Source organism: Podarcis cretensis (assembly GCF_951804945.1).
Source record: "Podarcis cretensis genome assembly, chromosome: 12".
Classification (NCBI taxonomy): Eukaryota; Metazoa; Chordata; class Lepidosauria; order Squamata; family Lacertidae; genus Podarcis; species Podarcis cretensis.
In genome coordinates, this window is record NC_137181.1 from 10680019 (window position 1) to 10697385 (window position 17367).

Consider the following 17367-nt stretch of genomic DNA (forward strand, 5'->3'; position numbering starts at 1 on the left):
CTTGTAGGATGGAAGCCAGAGAGATCCATTGTAAGCAGAATCAGTGACAGGTGGAGCCAGAACAGGTGCGAGGCAAAGCCAAGTAATTCAGGGGCAACCCTAATAATGAGAAGTTGGCAGGCAGTGCCATCCCCGCCAGGACTGGTTGTAAGTAGGCTGGCAGGAAGGTGGGGGCTGGTTGAGGGCAGACTGAGATTGGTGGAGCAGTGCTCCCCCCATTTGCCCAAATGCACCAGCCTCTACGTCCCAAGGCTTTAGGAACTCATACTTCTGCATTTGCTGTGTCTATGGAGCTAAAGTACGTTTCTGAGCACAATTCAAAGTGTTGGTGCTGACCTTGAAAGCCCTAAACAGCCTCATCCCAGTATACCTGAAGGAGCCTCTCCACCCCCATCGTTCAGCCCAGACACTGAGGTCCAGCACCAAGGGCCTTCTGACGGTTCCCTCACTGCGAGAAGCAAAGTTACAGGGAACCAGGCAGAGGGCCTTCTTGGTGGTGGCGCCCGCCCTGTGGAACGCCCTCCCACCAGATGTCAACGAAATAAACATTTAGAAGGCAGCCCTGTTTAGGAAAGTTTGTAATGACTGATGGTTTAATGTATTTTCAATCTCTTGTTGGAAGCTGCCCAGAGTGGCTGGGGAAACCCAGCCAGATGGGTGGGATGTAAGTAATAAATTATTATTATTATATATTATTATTATACAAGGAAAAAGAGAAACAGGAGAAGAGACAGAAGCTGTGAGGCCAAGTTTGCCCTGGACATTGTTGTTGTTGTTGCTGTTGTTGTTGCTGCTGTTGTTGTTGTTGTTGTTGTTTTAAACACCCCCCTGGTGCTTCAAACATGTTTCAGTTGTTCTTGTACATTTTTTGTGAGCTGGTCTTTTGATAGTTGGGACAGCAGGGTGCAAATATTCAAAGTAAATAAATAATGCCCTATGATCCATTTGCCAGAACAACTGGATCCCTTCTGCTGACAGAGGGGAGGGGGACAAAGTAAAACACAATGGAATCACCAACGGTGTGCATTTGGTTGAGGGGAGAGAAGTTCCATAATCTGCAGGACACATGCTGCCTACCATGTTGGCGGCTGGGGGGAGGGGAGCATCCTCTCAAATCTGAATATTCCATCCATCCATCCATTGCATTTATGTCCCCACCTCCCTTCCAAGGAGCTCAGAGCGGGGTGTACATGTTTCTCCTCCTCCTTAATTCATCTTCACAACAACCCTGTGAGGTAGGTTAGGCTGACAGCACCGTCACCCAGTGAGTTTCATGGCATAGTGTGGGATTTGATGCCTGGTCACTCCTGACGGCTGCACCACATGCATCAAAGGAAACTATTGTTGCCCTGTGGTGTGTTGTTGTTGTTGTTGTTTTGAAACCGGGTCTGAATGAATACAGGTGCATCCTTATCACCCTTTAATCCAACTTGAGCTGGGTGAAACATGACTACTGTTCTGTTTACAGTAGGGGCGAACAAACCTCACGTTTGCAGGATCTACTTAGTATTTTGCTAATGAAAAAAAAAAATCCAAAGTCTGCCTGTCAGACCCAAGTGAAAAAAATAGTGGTTTAGAAATAAAAGAGTACATGCTAAGTCCGGGAAATTGTTTCCAGTTAAGAACAGAGCCCCCAGTCCTTACACTCAAAATCTACTCCTGGTTTCCACCCAAGCTTTGTTTCAGCAGCCAAATTCTAGGAAAGAGAAAGTCTCCTTTTTGTTGTTGCTGATATTGTTAAGCAATTAGGGGCCAGAATCCTGGTGTATCTACAGCAAATCATCTGGAGAGGTACCAGGAGATCCCAATCGATCTACCACCCATTCTGAGCAAAGTCGTAATCCTGAAACGAATGTCAAAACTGCTGAGTTTTGAAACTGCAGGCACATAGATGAGCTTTTACTGTGAATTTACTACATATGCGAGCTGGAAAATCCGTAATTCACACCTCACAAGCACCCAACGTGTGTGTGTGTGTGTGTGTGTGTGTTTTTTAAAAAAAAATAGTGATTCATATCTTTCCTGCTTTTTAATTTTCCCTTTGCTACTTGGGGGGGGGGGGTTGCATCACGTGGTGGCCTCTGATAAAGAAACAAACAGGTGTTTGCTGAGCAGAGCCATTAGCCTTCACCATAAGCCCCACCATTTGCAATATTGAAATAACAATGCTGACCTTTAAAGCAGAAACGCTGTGGGAGAAAGTTACCTGAAAGGCCACCCACGCTCATAACAACCTAGGAAGGTTCTGAAAATGGCCTTGGGAGGCCTCACGACAATGATTGCTGGATTGGTGAGTGCCAGCAACGGGGCCTTCTCATTGGCGGTCCCGCACCGTTGAAGTCCCTTCCCCCAGGAAGTGGATATGGCCCTATCCTTGACAATTTGTTTTGTTCTTTCGCTTGGTATTTGGCTGGTGGTTTCATGCTGCCTTTTCGTCTTTTAACTGCCGGCTGAATTAACTTCCAGTTTCTTGCTTTTGTTTTAATGCCTTGTTATTTGATACAGCGCCCCGTTTTGTTCCTAATAAAGCCCAGCACTTTCTCCCTGCCTCTGCAAAGTGAATTAACGTTTCCGTATAAATTATCTACCGTAAACCTAAGTTCTCTTTCCTGGGTAATGGCAGCCCCTGCTACAAAGTTGGCCAGGAAGAGTAAGTATATAGGATCATAGAATCGCAGAGGTGGAAGGGACCAGGAGAGTCATCTGGTCCAACCCCCTGAAATGCAGGAATATTTTGCCCAACATAGGACCCGAACCCACAACCCTGAGATCAATTCTATGGTTCTATAAAATATGTCGCTGGTACGATATTCCTTTTAGGGCTGAGTCACCGCGATTGTGTGCATGAAAAGGTTGCATATTGTACTGTTTTTCTTCTTTTGCACGCAAAGCAGCAACCTTGGAAGTTTATCTGCAAGGATAACCATCTGTTAGAACGCTGAAAAACATGATTCCTTTAATCATAGTTAAGACTGCTGGACCATGACCTCGGGAGCCCAGGGTTCAAATCTCCACTCAGCCGTGAAGCTCACTGGGTGACCGTCTCTCAGCCGAGCCTACCTCACAGGGTGGGCGAGAACCACATACATCACCCGTGAGCTCCTTGGGAGGAAAAGGCGATATATCAAGGTAGTAAATAAAATAAGTACTTTTTGAAAGAAAGAAAGCATTTTCCCTCCTGGGTCAGACTTCCTGCTCTTTCGATTGCAATTGTGAATTTTGGTGACCGTGTTCAATTCTCATGGGTTCGGCATGGGTGCTCAAACTTTACCCCAACAATTTTTGCAACTGCTTTGAAAGGGAGTACGGTAGTACAGTGGTACCTTGGGTTAAGAACTTAATTCGTTGCGGAGGTCTGTTCTTAACCTGAAACTGTTCTTAACCTGAAGCACCACTTTAGCTAATGGGGCCTCCTGCTGCCAATGCGCTGCTGCCGCGTGATTTCTGTTCTCATCCTGAAGCAAAGTTCTTAAGCCGAGGTACTATTTCTGGATTAGCAGAGTCTGTAACCTGAAGTGTCTGCAACCCGAGGTACCACTGTACTGTTCTCTCCAAAAACAGGGAGTGCGGAAGGGGTGTGTGTGGCAATGTAGCAAACGTTTTGCATATTTGATTACAGAATACTCAAAGGTGGCAACCTGTATCTGACACCAACACCGTGGCATCTTTGCAACTTTAATAACGCCGTATCCTGTTTCTCTATTCGAGAAGGGCCTTGAGATCCTCCTCCTTCTCCACACAGGGCGTCGCTGTCCTAATTATCAAAAAGGCAATATTGGCAGCAAGCGGAGCTGAGGGTGAGAAGCAAAGCTGAAGAGCCCATTGTCAGAAGTTCTGCACATAAAAAAAACCCCTTCTCCTCCTCAGATCAGAAGGCGCTTGTTATCATTTCATAACAACATCCGTACACACAGAAAATACATGTGCTCTATGAAGAAGCTACAACTGCAAGAACGCATATTTTAAGAGATACAGTTTGCAGTTTCATAAGCGATGTGAGCCTTCCAATAAAAAATAAAGGAAGAGAGCCTCTCCTACCTTTTTTAACGGAACATTAAAAACAGATCAATTACGATTATGGATAAATTTATCGCCTGCCCGTCATCTGCAGGGCAGGTTGCTACTCCTTTAAAAATTCAGGGAAAAGGTTTTTGAAATTCATTCACAAGAATAGGCAAGGCCAGGGTAAAAAAGTGTGGCTACAACCCATATACATCAATATAATGTGCAACCACGATAGAGATCTGCATTATATTGCTCAGTGAGATATCTCTGCTATGGAATGGGGCAGTGCAGGGTACATTTAAGCGCAGATGAAAAAATTGCATGCCATTTTTGCAACAACGTTTTGGCTCTTTGTTACTAAAAAGGCATCAAGGAAAATAATAATAATAATAATAATAATTCTTTTGGTTGTTTGTTTATGTTTACGTTCTCTGTATAGTCAATGTAAAGCTATGCGTGCTGCACAGGCAAAAAGAAACCTGCAATGGATTCCAGATAATAGGACTGGGGGAAACTTTGCAGAGCTGCTGCCAGTTGAGACAATACACTTGAGTTTAAGCTGTCTTTCGTACAGTTATCCTCTCTGGAGAATCAATTCCCACTTGCAGTAGGAGAGCACGCTACCGCTGTCAAGCCAGGAAATGATTAAATATTACTTTGCACAGAGGTGCAAAAATACATTCCTCCTTAGGAGTCATTTCTGAGTGTTAGAAGTAATGCCATTAATAAATAATACCTGTGCTTGAGACAAGCATGCAGTGGCACAGCTCCAGTGCAAAAATACACGCTCTGCACAGAAAGGTACTAGATTATTTCCCTGGCTCCTTATGCAGAAAAGTATTGCAGAGTTGGGAATTTTCCCCAAGCCCTTGCTAAGCTGGTATGCATGGCTAGAGGCACTTTTGATCTGGCTCATAACAAGGTGGCTCTACAGAAGCTCTAGCTCTCTATCTGAATGCAACTTTGCCTAGAACCCATTGAAGATGCCGAAAGAAAGAGAATCGGGAGCGGGAAGAGGGGGAATTAAGTTTAAAAAAACAACACAAAGCCAAACAAAATGCAACTTACATGTGAGCAGTGCTGGAAGCTCAGATATATAAGCTGGGAACCAAAAGACTCCTTAAACCAGGGTTACAGTTGCCAAAACTGAACGCCTAGTTGCCATTTGGGGGGCCGGATGGCTCAAAAGTCGTGTTTTTCCAATACAACAGTTTGGCCCCTGACATTCATTCTGATTGTGCAGATAAAATATAACAGATAGAATACTGCAGGATGTGTTGGCGGTGTGTGAAAACAGCCAAGATCAACGGATCCCCAGGCATGCACTTCCAGATGGTGGAGATGTCAGGTGCAACCTTGGTGCCCAGGCATCTATCTTCACTTGGTCGCAAGTGGCAGATTGTCAGGTGCAAAATGCACCTGGCAAATTTCAAACGCTGCATCCGAGAAGCTACCTTCTGCTTCATAACTAATGGAGATAGTCATACCTTGGGTTACAGATGCTTTCAGGATGCGTTTTTTCAGGTTGCGGACCCACCGAAACCCGGAAGTACCAGAACAGGTCACTTCCGGGTTTTGGTGGCCGCGCATGCGCAGAAGCGCTAAGTCGCACTTTGCGCATGCACAGAAGCGTCAACCCACCCGTGCACAGATGTGGTGCTGCAGGTTGCGAACGCTGCGGGTTGCGAACATGCCTCCCGCACGGATCACGTTCGCAACCTGAGCGTCCACTGTACAGGAAGAGGAGGAACACTTTCTTAAGCACGTGGGCTGTTCCTGAATAAGCCGCTGAGTCGCTTTGAGCTTTGCCAGAATAGCTTATTATGCCACCTCAAACAACAGTAGCGTATGATCATGTGCACATAGCAAGGTTATTTTAAGAAGGAATCTCCAGCTCATTGCCGCTGCCCAGCCTCTTCCTAAGAAGAAAGCAAAATCTAACTCTGCTGAGAACTGTGTTTATCAAGGAATAAACTGCAGGTTCAGGGAAATCCCAGGAAAGGAACACATGAGAACATGTGAGCCGAATGGTGCAAAACCCTATGCTTGTCTGAGTCTATTCGGAAACAAGTCCCAGTGAATTCAATGGGACTTAGTGACAGGTGAGAGTATGTACAGGATTGCAGTCTGAGATTCCCTCCCTCTCACACTAAATTCATGGTACCTGCCCAGATTCACTGCCTGAACTTCCCACTTATTATTAGTGTATATATTAAGCTCATTCACAAACTGTCTGGCCTAAATGGATCAGGATTTCAACCACTGCAAGCCTTTAACTCTTGCTGCAAGAGCAATTATTATATAGGATTATGGTTTACAACAAATCTGGATGTTATTACCGTATTCACCGCTCTAGCATTTGCAAAGCAGGAAAACACCACATGTGTTTTCAATCTTTTCTCCTCTTCCTGCCATTTGTCACCAGAGAAGAGAATCAATATCACACACACACACACACACACACACACAAAGGTGGAGTTTGTACAAATGGTAATAGGGAGTATCTTAACATAACCTTGCTGTGCGCACATGATCATATGCTACTGTTGTTTGAGGTGGCATAATAAACTATTCCGGCAAAGCTCAAAAGGACACAGGGGCTTAATCCCATCATAGCACATTCCAGAAATATGGAGGAGTCACAAATGCAACAAGGAAAATGCCCCATTAAAAACTCCAGACAACAGAAGAGTACCAGGCTGAGTTAACAGTACGCACATCCTGAAAACAGCTGCACATCCAGGACTTAGTTCCAGTGGAATAGCAGGGCTGATTTTTGCAAGAAACTGTGCGCAACCTGTGCGCAACTGGTCTTTTCTATCTGAGCTGTGTAAAATCAGAGCAACTTCTAACCAGATCTTTTATTGGGGGCGGGGGGGGGGGGAGAGATCAACTTACGTTTTTGCAATTCATGGAAGAGAGGCAGAGAGCTCACATTTATGCAAGTAGACCATTTGGATTAGCAGGGTTTTTTGCAAAACTTGAGAACCAAAGTGTGGTGCAGTTGTTATATAGAGTGTTGGACTTCTGGGCATTGCTTACCCCTCGTGATTCCCAGCAACCCTTAAAAAACTACAGGGCCCAGAATTCTTTGAGGAGCAAAATGTGCTTTGAATGATGCTCACACTGTTCTGTGCAGTTGACCAAGGACTCAAAACACCAACTTGTTCAGCTAAATGAGCAAACAAAGGCAAGAACAGACTCCCCCAAACAAAATCCACTTCACAATGAGGATTTTGAAAACACACACACACACACACACACACACACACACACACACACCCCAACAGCTGTCTCTTTGCCAATGTGTGTGAATTGTTGCACAATTCTTAAAGAGGTGGTTTCTGAAGTTAAACAAACTGAAAAATCAATGGATTTGTTTAAATAAATATCATTAAAACCCGAAGGTCCAGCAAGAGTTTTGCCTGTTAAGATATTGTGGTTGTCCAAGGCTTGTACATGCATAGACCCTACAAAAATAATATCCCTGAACACTAGACAATGAGGCAAGGTGTTCACTTCCCAAGCTAACACCTTGCCATAGAGCATATATCTGTAAGCCTTTAATGTGTCCCAGGACCCTTTTGTTGTAGATACCGTGACACACTTGCGTAGAACTTATTATCTGCTCTTGGCAAGTTGTGTTGATCAAACCTGTAGGGCCCTTGGACTACAATTCTCCACCAGCCAATCCTGTGAGCATGTCCCATTGAGCTCAATGGGAATCACATCTCAGTAAACAGGTATCCGTTTGTACCCCTTGCTACTGCACAAATTTTTCCCCATTTGTGTGTGGGGTCTGATTTACACATAACGGGTTTTATAGCCAAAGCATGATTTGCTGAACATCTGAACCCTGCTCAGTAAACTGTGGTATGTTTTCTAGCAACACACCATGATGTGAAGCCATGGTTTGTTGGCTTACGAAACGTGTCTTGCATTAACTACGGCCTGGTGTTTCTGCCCAAACCCCCAAGCCTTGCTTAACCATGGTTTACTTGGCCAACCCACCTAAGGTACTCTCCTAAGGCAGAGGCACAAGGCAAGAACAGCTTTGTGGGGAGTGGGGCAGAAATCATTGGAGAAACAAGCCATGGCTTGCTTGATCTTCTGCGAGACTATTCGCTGAAGAAACCGTGGCTCAGTTTTATGTGCAAATGCAGCCAGTGTGTTACAATGTACAGTATATGCTTCTAGCCCTGACCTTTTTAGGATGGAGCAAGATAAGAGTTCTAAATATAACACAGCAATAGAGGAAATTTCCATTAAATGTTTATCTGGAGAGAGTGAGAGGGCATGGAGCTTGTGCGTTGTGGTGCTACACACCTAACAATGTAAAACCGGCAAGAGGGTTTTCCTTTTCACTATCGAAAGGAGAAAGCTAGAGGTGGAGAAAAGGGGGGGGGACTTGTCAAAATCCATCAGAGCAGTGGAAGTAAACAGATTTTCATTTTTAAAAGTGTGGGGGAGAGAGCTCCTCACCACTGAATGAAAGCACTATGCCCGGCATAGGCAAACTTAGCCCTCCAGATGTTTTTTTGGGACTACAACTCCCATCATCCCTGACCACTGGTCCTGTTAGCTGGGGATGATGGGAGTTGTAGTCCCAAAACATCTGGATGGCGGAGTCTGCCTATGCCAGCACTGTGCCTTGGCGATATATCACCATGTGGGGCAGACTGTGATGACAGCTTCACTCAGCGGTGTATCGTTGGTGAAACCGCCATTGCACTCTGCCCTGGCAAGCTGAATCGGCACGGGGCCAATACAGCTTGTTCCTTCCTCTGCTTCTTTAAACTGCTTGTCTGAGGAGCGCGCTGCTGCCCTCACCTCAGCCAAGCAGTTTTACAGAGCCCCCAACCTGCCCTGCCTGGCAGCCTCTGCCTTTACTCCCTCCTGGTGTAAGTCAGCCAGGTGGTGTAGGGGCTCCTTCATGCTGCTGGGGCTCCTTCATGCATGCACCCTCCTGGGGTGACTCCCCACCGGAGGGAAGAGACAGCGCACCCGCATGGGCGAAGGCAGCCTAGCAGGCTCCGAGCACTCGGCTACTGCCACTTGGTCCATCTTCAGAGAGTGGGGGACAAATGGGCAAGGTAGCTCACCTGCCCCCCACACCAGCGAAGACAGGTGGAGCTTGGCCAAGGAGCACCAAAGAGCACTCAGCGGGGGAACGGAGCCTTTCTGCCCCCCCACCCCCGGCTGAGCAGCAGGCTGGGGCCAGCTGTATTGGCCACAGCCCACAAGGCGCTGGGGTGATACATCACAACAGCCCTAGAAAGCACAAGCATGTACTCGGCAGTAGCCGCATGCAGGGCTTAATCATTAAAATCCCTACACAGCTTAGGACCCAGGTATTTTATGGACCACCTTCTTCCATAACAATCCACAAGGTCTTTCTCTGGGTGCTTACACCATTTGAGGTGCATCAGGTACATTGGAGAAGAGCAGGGGTAGGCAACCTAAGGCCCGGGGGCCGGATGCGGCCCAATCGCCTTCTCAATCCGGCCCCGGACAGTCCGGGAATCAGCGTGTTTTTACATGAGTAGAATGTGTCCTTTTATTTAAAATGAATCTCTGGGTTATTTGTGGGGCATAGGAATTCGTTCATTTCCTCCCAAAAAATATAGTCCAACCCCCCCCCCACGGTCTGAGGGACGGTGGACGGGTCCCATAGCTGAAAAAGGTTGCTGACCCCTTGACAAGAAGAACATATCTGCAGGCCTATGGAAGTCCCACTGGGAGACATCATTACTATCATTTAGGTACCAGGTGAAAACATTTCTGTTTTCCTGGGTTTTTAAGAACTAATGTAAGCATTTTTTAAGCTTAGGACATTTTGCTTTCACTGAGCATTGGAATGCTGTTGGTGCTTCTGTCTGCATGTCATTTTACTTTACTATATTCATCTAGATGTTTTGAATTATTATTATTATTATCATCATCATCATTATTATTAATCTCCAACCATATTTATGGTCTGCACTTAGGCTAATTTCAGTTCTACCTTGCCACCCCAGCTTCATTTTCCCCCTAGCTACAGATTTTGACTTTTATATTTAAAAAAAAGAAGTGCAGATGAATTAAACACAGCAACGCTGACTTAAGAACTCTGTAGCAAGATCAAAACAAAAGCACTCTGTTTCCAGAAGTGGTCACACATACCCCTCTGGAAGCTCACTAGCAGAGCATATAGCTGGTGCCCCCCAACCTGGTGTTTGTCCCCAGCATCTGAAAGTCAGGGATACAGTGGTACCTCGGGTTGCAGGCGCTTCAGGTTACAGACTCCGCTAACTCAGAAATAGTACCTCGGGTTAAGAACTATGCTTCAGGATGAGAACAGAAATCACGCAGTGGCAGGAGCGGGAGGCCCCATTAGCTAAAGTGGTGCTTCAGGTTAAGAACCGTTTCAAGAACGACGGACCTCTGGAATGAATTAAGTTCTTAACCCGAGGTACCACTGTATGTGTATTGTATACATACGTAGTATACGTGCTTTGAGCCGAATCTGCAAGCGTTTTTTAAATTCTCCAGAACAGCTCCAGTAGGTCAGAAAAGGTGCAAAATCAGGGCCTAGCAATCCCATGAGCCTTTGCAATTGAAATCCCAAGAGCGCTTGCACAGAGTTTGAGCAAGGAGGTTGTGAGAGAGCAACTGTCTTCGAATTTGGCAAAGCTTGGAGGAGGTTTTGGAGCAGGAGAATCTAGGAAAGACATACATGAGTTTTCTAGAGGTGGTTTCTTTTGCAGGTTTTTGGATAGTTCTTAAAAGATTTTTATGGGGTTTTTGGAGGGGTTGGGGTTTTTTTGGGTCATAATTTTCATGAGCTTTTTTTGAGGTTCTTGGGGGGGGGGGAGGTTTATTAGAGTTAGGAATTTTTTTTTAAGAGGTGGCACTTAAACGCAAAGCTGACCAACCCACGAAGCAGGGTTTTCCTGGGGTTTCCATAGATTGTGAGGGTGTTTGCAGGTTTTTCCTACAGTTGCTTCAATGATACACAATTTCACCAATGCGTAAGGTGCCTTGGAACATAACCCCCGCGTAAATGGGGGGGGGGGGGTTTTCCTGTACACGACAGCTACAGCATGAGACTCCTAATCTCAGAGCTGTGGATTCAAGTCCCACGTTGGGCAAAATATTCCTGCGTTGCAGGGGGTTGAGCTCTCATGTTCCCTTCCAACTCTACAATCAATTCTGTTATTCTACTTTCAAAAAAAGCTTTTTTTCAATGTAGCTAGTCATTGCTGTTCCATTTCTAGTTTTAATCGATCCTTATTGCGTTAACTTTTTTTAACAAGCTGTTTTGTGAGGTTCACCTGAAAAGTGGTATCTTCAATATATGATTAGTATAAATGCGATGCTTAACTTTCATTGATAGACATCCCTTCCATGAATGCTTCATCTTTTCTAAATCCATCTCATTTACATGAGGTGTATAGAACATGCTCTAAGACTAAGTTACACCATGACCCCTAAGCGCGTTCACTCGCTTAGCAAATGTGCTCAGGATTGCAGCCTTAATGTTATGTGTGCATAAAACATCCTTTAATTGTAAACATTGTGACCAGTCAAGAGTCCTGATATTTAGAGTGGCATAATCTATATCTAACAATAGATTTTTGTTAATAGGATCCTGGACACTAGTTCAGGAGTGTTGTGTTTTTAAAGACCAGCACCATTAACCTTGGTACCGCACTTCATTGTGTTTAATTAGCAAGCTAATGAAGACCGTCTCCTTCCTTCCTTCAACCACAAGAGGAAAAATGCAGGGTTCTGGGAAAAAGAGTAGACTTACCTGTTTGGAATTCAATTCATTGCTGTGTAATGAAATATTTATCAAATATATACCCTAAGTTTTGCAACACTTCAGCAATATGTGCTCTGTACAACATAACTCCTTTTTCTACAAACCGTATTATATCATGGGGCTTTATTGGGGGGTGGGGTGGAGATGAACACAATGTCTGAACATTTGGGCTGCAGGGAAATTTGCAAACAAAACACAAGGCATGAACATAATGTTTTCATCAACATATCTTCAGATACTAAAAAAAAAAAAATTGAAGTACACAACAGTGTTTTTGCTGCTGCTGCTCTTTAAAAAGTGACAGACTGTCATGTTTCACTATTTGTAGCAAGTTATTACTAGAAACCATCCCCACACATGCAGATGAGGTCAAGCTGCTTTTAAATAACCCACTCTTTTCTCACAGTACAAAAAATACCCCATTCACCTAATCTTCCGACAAACTACAGTAGAATCTTGGTGCTGAGTTTTCATCAGTACCAACAGCTTCTGCTTAGTTTTATTAACTGCGTCTTCTGGAGGGCTAGAAGGCAGGCCTGTTCCTAATCAAAAACACATATACCATATTTTTTAATTAAAAAAGAGACAGCTGAGGCCATTCATAAAAACAGATGTTCACCCACTTGCCGATTCAACTGACCACACTGGAAAGATTCTCACAATACACACGAGGCCTGTGTTTCCCTTTTTCCCTTTTAAATTACACTTCCTAAAAGTCAATAAAAGCATTTCCCCCGAAGCAAACCGCCAAGTGGTTTTGGACCGCGAGGTCAACGGGACTCACTCCCAGGTAAGTACGTACAGGATTGCAGGCTAAAAGTCAACTTTCAATTTGATCCCACTAGGAGTGCAAGTGTGATGTACTGTTCCCGGTTATGTTTTAAACAACAAAGCAGTAGAGCCGCAAGCCTCTTATCTGCAAATAAGCACACAGGACTACAGCTAACAAGGAAAGAAAATAAATACGCACACAGAGAGAAACAAATTGTCTAAAGATTGCCCCTGTATACAAAACCCTGCTTCCAACCAGCAGAGTGGTGTATGGTTACAAGAAGGCTGAATTTCGTGAGTAGAAACACAAGAACACATCCCTAGCATTGTTGTCCAAAGCTACCCTGCTCCTTCCAGAAATATCTGACAAAAGGACCACTTGCAACCCCTTAGCACAAGGAGACAAAGATCTATGCAAATGCACAACCCTGTTAGACAAATGCATTGCTGCTTTGATCACTACCACATATCAGGGGTTGTGTGTGTGTGTGTGTGTGTGTGTGTGTGTATATATATATATATATATATATATATAAAGGCACTCTCCCTCTCCCCTTTCAGTTTGATTGAAGGAGTGGGGCGGGTGTTTGAGAACCAGGCAGGGGAGAGGGGGGAGGAAATAAGAGCTATCACTGTTTACAATACAGCACACAAAAACCGGGAGAAAGAGAGAAGCCTGTGACAGTGAATATATAATAGGTACCCTGAACAAAGGAACACCATCCAAGGAACAGCCACCGCCGCCGCCACTTTGCTGGTTTTAACCCCTCCCCAGGATTTCAGAGCACATTCCAAAACAAACCCACAAAAGCAGAGAGAATCATTGTCTTTGGGAAAACAAGAGGGAGAAAATGGGTAAATGCAAAAGGGGGGAGGGGGAGGGAGACGGTTCTGTTCCAATGCAGGGCTTCTTCGCGCGCTCTCGCTCTCTCTCTCACTTTGCTTAGATATGATTTAAACACAACCCCAAAGGAGGTTAAGAAAGGCGGTGCCTGAATGAGTCCCCTTCATCTTCAGGCTGCACGCGGTGTGTAAAAAAAACAGAGAGAGATGGGGAACAACAGCTGCAGCAGCAGCAGCAGCACACCCGGTTTAAAACCAGCAGCCCTTGCTGCTGCTGCTGCTGCTGCTATGATCTTTATTATACAATACACCCAAAGCAAGCAAGCAAAAATAAAATAAAATGCCTGCTTTTCTCCATGCTTGGTGTAGAGCGTGACAAGTTACTACACAGGAGGAACCTTAAAAAGAGAGCAACGCGAAGGGAGGAGGGGAGCTAGCAAGAGAGGGTGATGCAGGCAAACAAGTTGGGGGGCAAAAGCTACGTGTCCTTCCCTCCCCACACACGCGTGATGTGCGAATTAGCCCCCTTTTCCTTGCGCTGGCAAGAATGGGGCGGGCGGAGGAAGCTTGCTAGTGTGGGAAAGTGGGGCTGGAGAGGGCGACACGAGCTGCTGCTGCTGCTTTAAAAGATACAAATCAATCCCTCCACGCCATGCTGCTTGCTATGGGGCCGGGCAGTTACGTCAGCGCCTGTTATTATTCCGTGGCCACGAGATTGGTGCGGGTTCTTGTGCGCGCGCTGCGTTTTCGTCGGTGGGGACGGCGATCGGCGTCCACGTTTCTGCACAGAGCCAGGTCGCCCCCCACCCCCACCACGAAAAAAAAATAAAAATCAGGGGCGAGATTTTCTCTCTCTCTCTCCAGACCCCTCCCCCACCTCCTAAAAGCCATCAAAACAAGGAGGAACAACAAAAGCAAGGCGAGGAGCCAGCCATGGCTCCGGCGAACAGATCGCGAGGAAGGAGAGAAAGGAAAGAAAGGGCGCAACCCCCTCCTCCCTCCCTCGCCACCTCGAAACCCACCACCATCATCGCCTCCTCCTCCTTCGTCCAGGAGAGGAAAGGCTGGGGATGGGAGGCGGGAAGAGAAAAGCAGATTTACTGCGGATCAATGTGGTGGCAACAATAAGGTTGCATTTCCATAACAAGAGAGAGGGTCTGGCACAAAAGTTGCAGCCCTGGGCTGCGAAACATCCATTGCTCGGGACTACAATACACATTCCCGTCCCCTTATTTAAACCGAGCTCTCTCCACCTCACCTCCCTCCCCCCCCCCCACGGAGGGGGGAGTGTAAAAAAGTAATTAAGAAGCCAGACAACGCTCAGGCTGGCACGAATGTAAATGAAGTTGCGCGCACACACACGCACATGCACCCAACAAAAGCAAGAGAATTTAAGAAAAGAAAAAGCCAGGAGCCAAGCACAAGGCAATATAAATAAATTCCTTTGGGACAGTCACTTTGAGTGGGGGGGGGGAAAGGCCTTGCCAAGCCTCTCCTCACTTCTCCCTCCGATTGTTTACATTTGTAACTTTCATCGTGGCATGCTAGTAGTAGGCAGGGTTTAAATAATAATAAAAAGCGGCTACCACGCTAAAGCGAAAGTTTAAAGTATCACAAAGGGGGCAAACACGAGAGGGGCGGAACAATCTGTTCCCTCGTCCCCACCCTCTCCAAAATTCAATTAACGTACCTCCTGGTGTTTTACAATTAGTTTAAAAAGGAGGATCACCCCTTTTTGCAATACGCTAACACAAACACAGCAAGAATAATATGAACCATCTTTGCAAAAAGGCAGCCCCCAAAACCTTGAGGAATCACAACATTTCACGAAGAGCCAGGTGAGAAAGGGGTTTGGAGATTTAAACGTGGGCAGCCTTTAAACCCTGTTAAAGCACACTATTCAAAGGTGCCTTTTAAAAAGTAAAGTTGCACAGTATGTGTAAAATCTACCCCAAGGGAACTTCCGAAACAAGAGGAGTGGAAAACAGGCTTTCAAGGGATCAAGTTTAAAATCAAAAGGGGGAAAGACCACAAGACCAGAGAGAAATAGTAAAAATCCAAGGCCTGGAGTGTCGTGTGTGTGTGTTTTCACCCCGGGAAAGATCTTTCCCCGGGGTGAAAACACACATGGCACTCGAGGCGAAGGGAAAACTCGGCACGTTTTATTCTCCGCCCCAAATGCCTCCTTTTCCAACTGATGTCAACTATTATCTTTGTTTCCAAATGCACGCCTCCAGACACCGAGCATTTCGGCAGGCACCCTTTTAAAAAATGATAATAATAATTATCCACCTTTCTGATCACTATCAAGCTGAGCAAAAGCCCCCTCCTTCGCGACTTGCAATTAAAACACGCGGCGAGAGAAAGGAAGGAGAAAGGCTAGAAAGCAAGAGGGGGGGGGACACCAAAACACCACACGATTGCCACCAAATGCAAAGTTTTGTCGTTCTTTCCCCTTTAAAAAAAACCCAAAACTAACACGATTAACTCTTATGTTTCCCCCACTTCACGTGTTTTTAAAAAATTAACTTCTCCAGTGTATTTGTTCCTTTTAACACCATTAATGCCTTTTAAATTTTTTAAAGGGGGGGGCTAGGGACGAAAGCGAAGTGCGAACCCCAAACTTTTTCGTTACTTACGTGTGCAGAAAGTCCCCCACAGGAAGGCGAAAGTTAACCACGAAACCATCATATTCCTTTTTCTCCTCGTGGCTATTGTTTACTCCTCCTCAGCAAGGAGGAGGGAGCGCGTAAAACGAGGGGCGAGGAGAAGAAATGAACGGGATACCCGGGAGAGAGCGAGAGAAAGACGGGATCTTTTCTTTAAAAATAGATATAGATATAAGATATAGGCTATTTAAAAAATAAAAATAGAAAAGGCTCCTTCTTAAGAACGACAATAATTTAAAAAAAACAACAACACAACGACACCGGAGATTAAATCCTTCACAGTTTCCAACAACGTATCCAAAGTCCGAGAGAGAGAGAGAGATGATTCAAAACGAGAGAAAATCCTCCAGACAGGTGGCTTCTGCTCCTGTCCGCTTGGGGGGCGCAGGGCTACAGGCGACCCCCACCAGGGCCAACCCCGAAATCCAGCTGGCCAAGAGTTTCTTCGCCGGGGTGGCGGTTGCGGCGCTGCTCGGAGAGCCAGGCAGGCGCGCAAAGCTTCCCTCGGCGACCTCTCCCCAAGAAGCCCCGGCCGGCCTTTTTTTCAGCAGCAGGGGGGCCGAGAAGACATCCAAGGCGGGGGAGGGGGCACGACATGAACAGGAGAGGGAGACCGAGAGAGACCCCCTCTCCTCCGCCGAATTGCCCTCCTCTCTTTTTTGTTTCCGAAAGAAGGCAATTCAAAGGAATCTCCCCTCGCCGAGGCGCAAGAGCGCGCGAGGGAGACGAGAGCGCACAGCCCAAGTCCGGCCACCTCTCTCCGAGGGAAAGAGCGAGGAGGCGGCCGAAGAGGCGACGCCGGAGCAAACTTTGCAATGGGGAGCCGCCGAGCGAAAGAGAGACGGAGGGAGAGCGCAGGAGCCGGCTGTGGCGGGGCTGCGGTTGTCGGTGGTGCCGAGAGAGCGAGGAGAGCCGCCGCCGCCGCCGCTTCTGCTAGGGGCGCTGAGGACTGGCGGGTAGCGAGGTCCGCTCTGAGGCATCGCTCGTTGGCTTTGGCGCTCGGGGAAGGGGGCTGGCAGCGCGCGCGCCACAGCCGGAGCAGCAGGAGGAGGAGGAGGAGGTGGGGGGGGGGAGAGAGAGAGAGGAGGCTGGCGCGGCAGTTGCCATGTACAGAGGCGCGCTCCCGCCCGCCGGTGCGCGCGCGCGCGCACTCACACACACTCTCTCGCGCGCGCATATATACATTCCCCCTTCCTTCCCTCCCTCCCTGCACGCAGAAAACAAAACAAAACCCTGAGTCGATTCCAAAATGGCTTCTGCAATTGGGGGGGGGGT

At 46.5% G+C, this 17367-nt stretch overlaps 1 protein-coding gene across 2 annotated transcripts in view; it reads right to left on the reverse strand.

The window, feature by feature from the left end:
- The window catches only part of ACVR2B (activin A receptor type 2B), a 138344-nt gene extending 121415 nt beyond the window's left edge, over positions 1 to 16929 (reverse strand). For both annotated transcript variants that reach the window (XR_013831823.1, XM_079946920.1), the window contains exon 1: positions 16063 to 16929. Coding sequence is in view for 1 of the 2 variants with exons in the window: in XM_079946920.1 (XP_079803046.1) it covers positions 16063 to 16114 (52 nt within the window). In the remaining variant the exon portion in view is untranslated. The remainder of the gene's footprint in view (positions 1 to 16062) is intronic.
- Between the last annotated feature and the right edge of the window lie 438 nt (positions 16930 to 17367).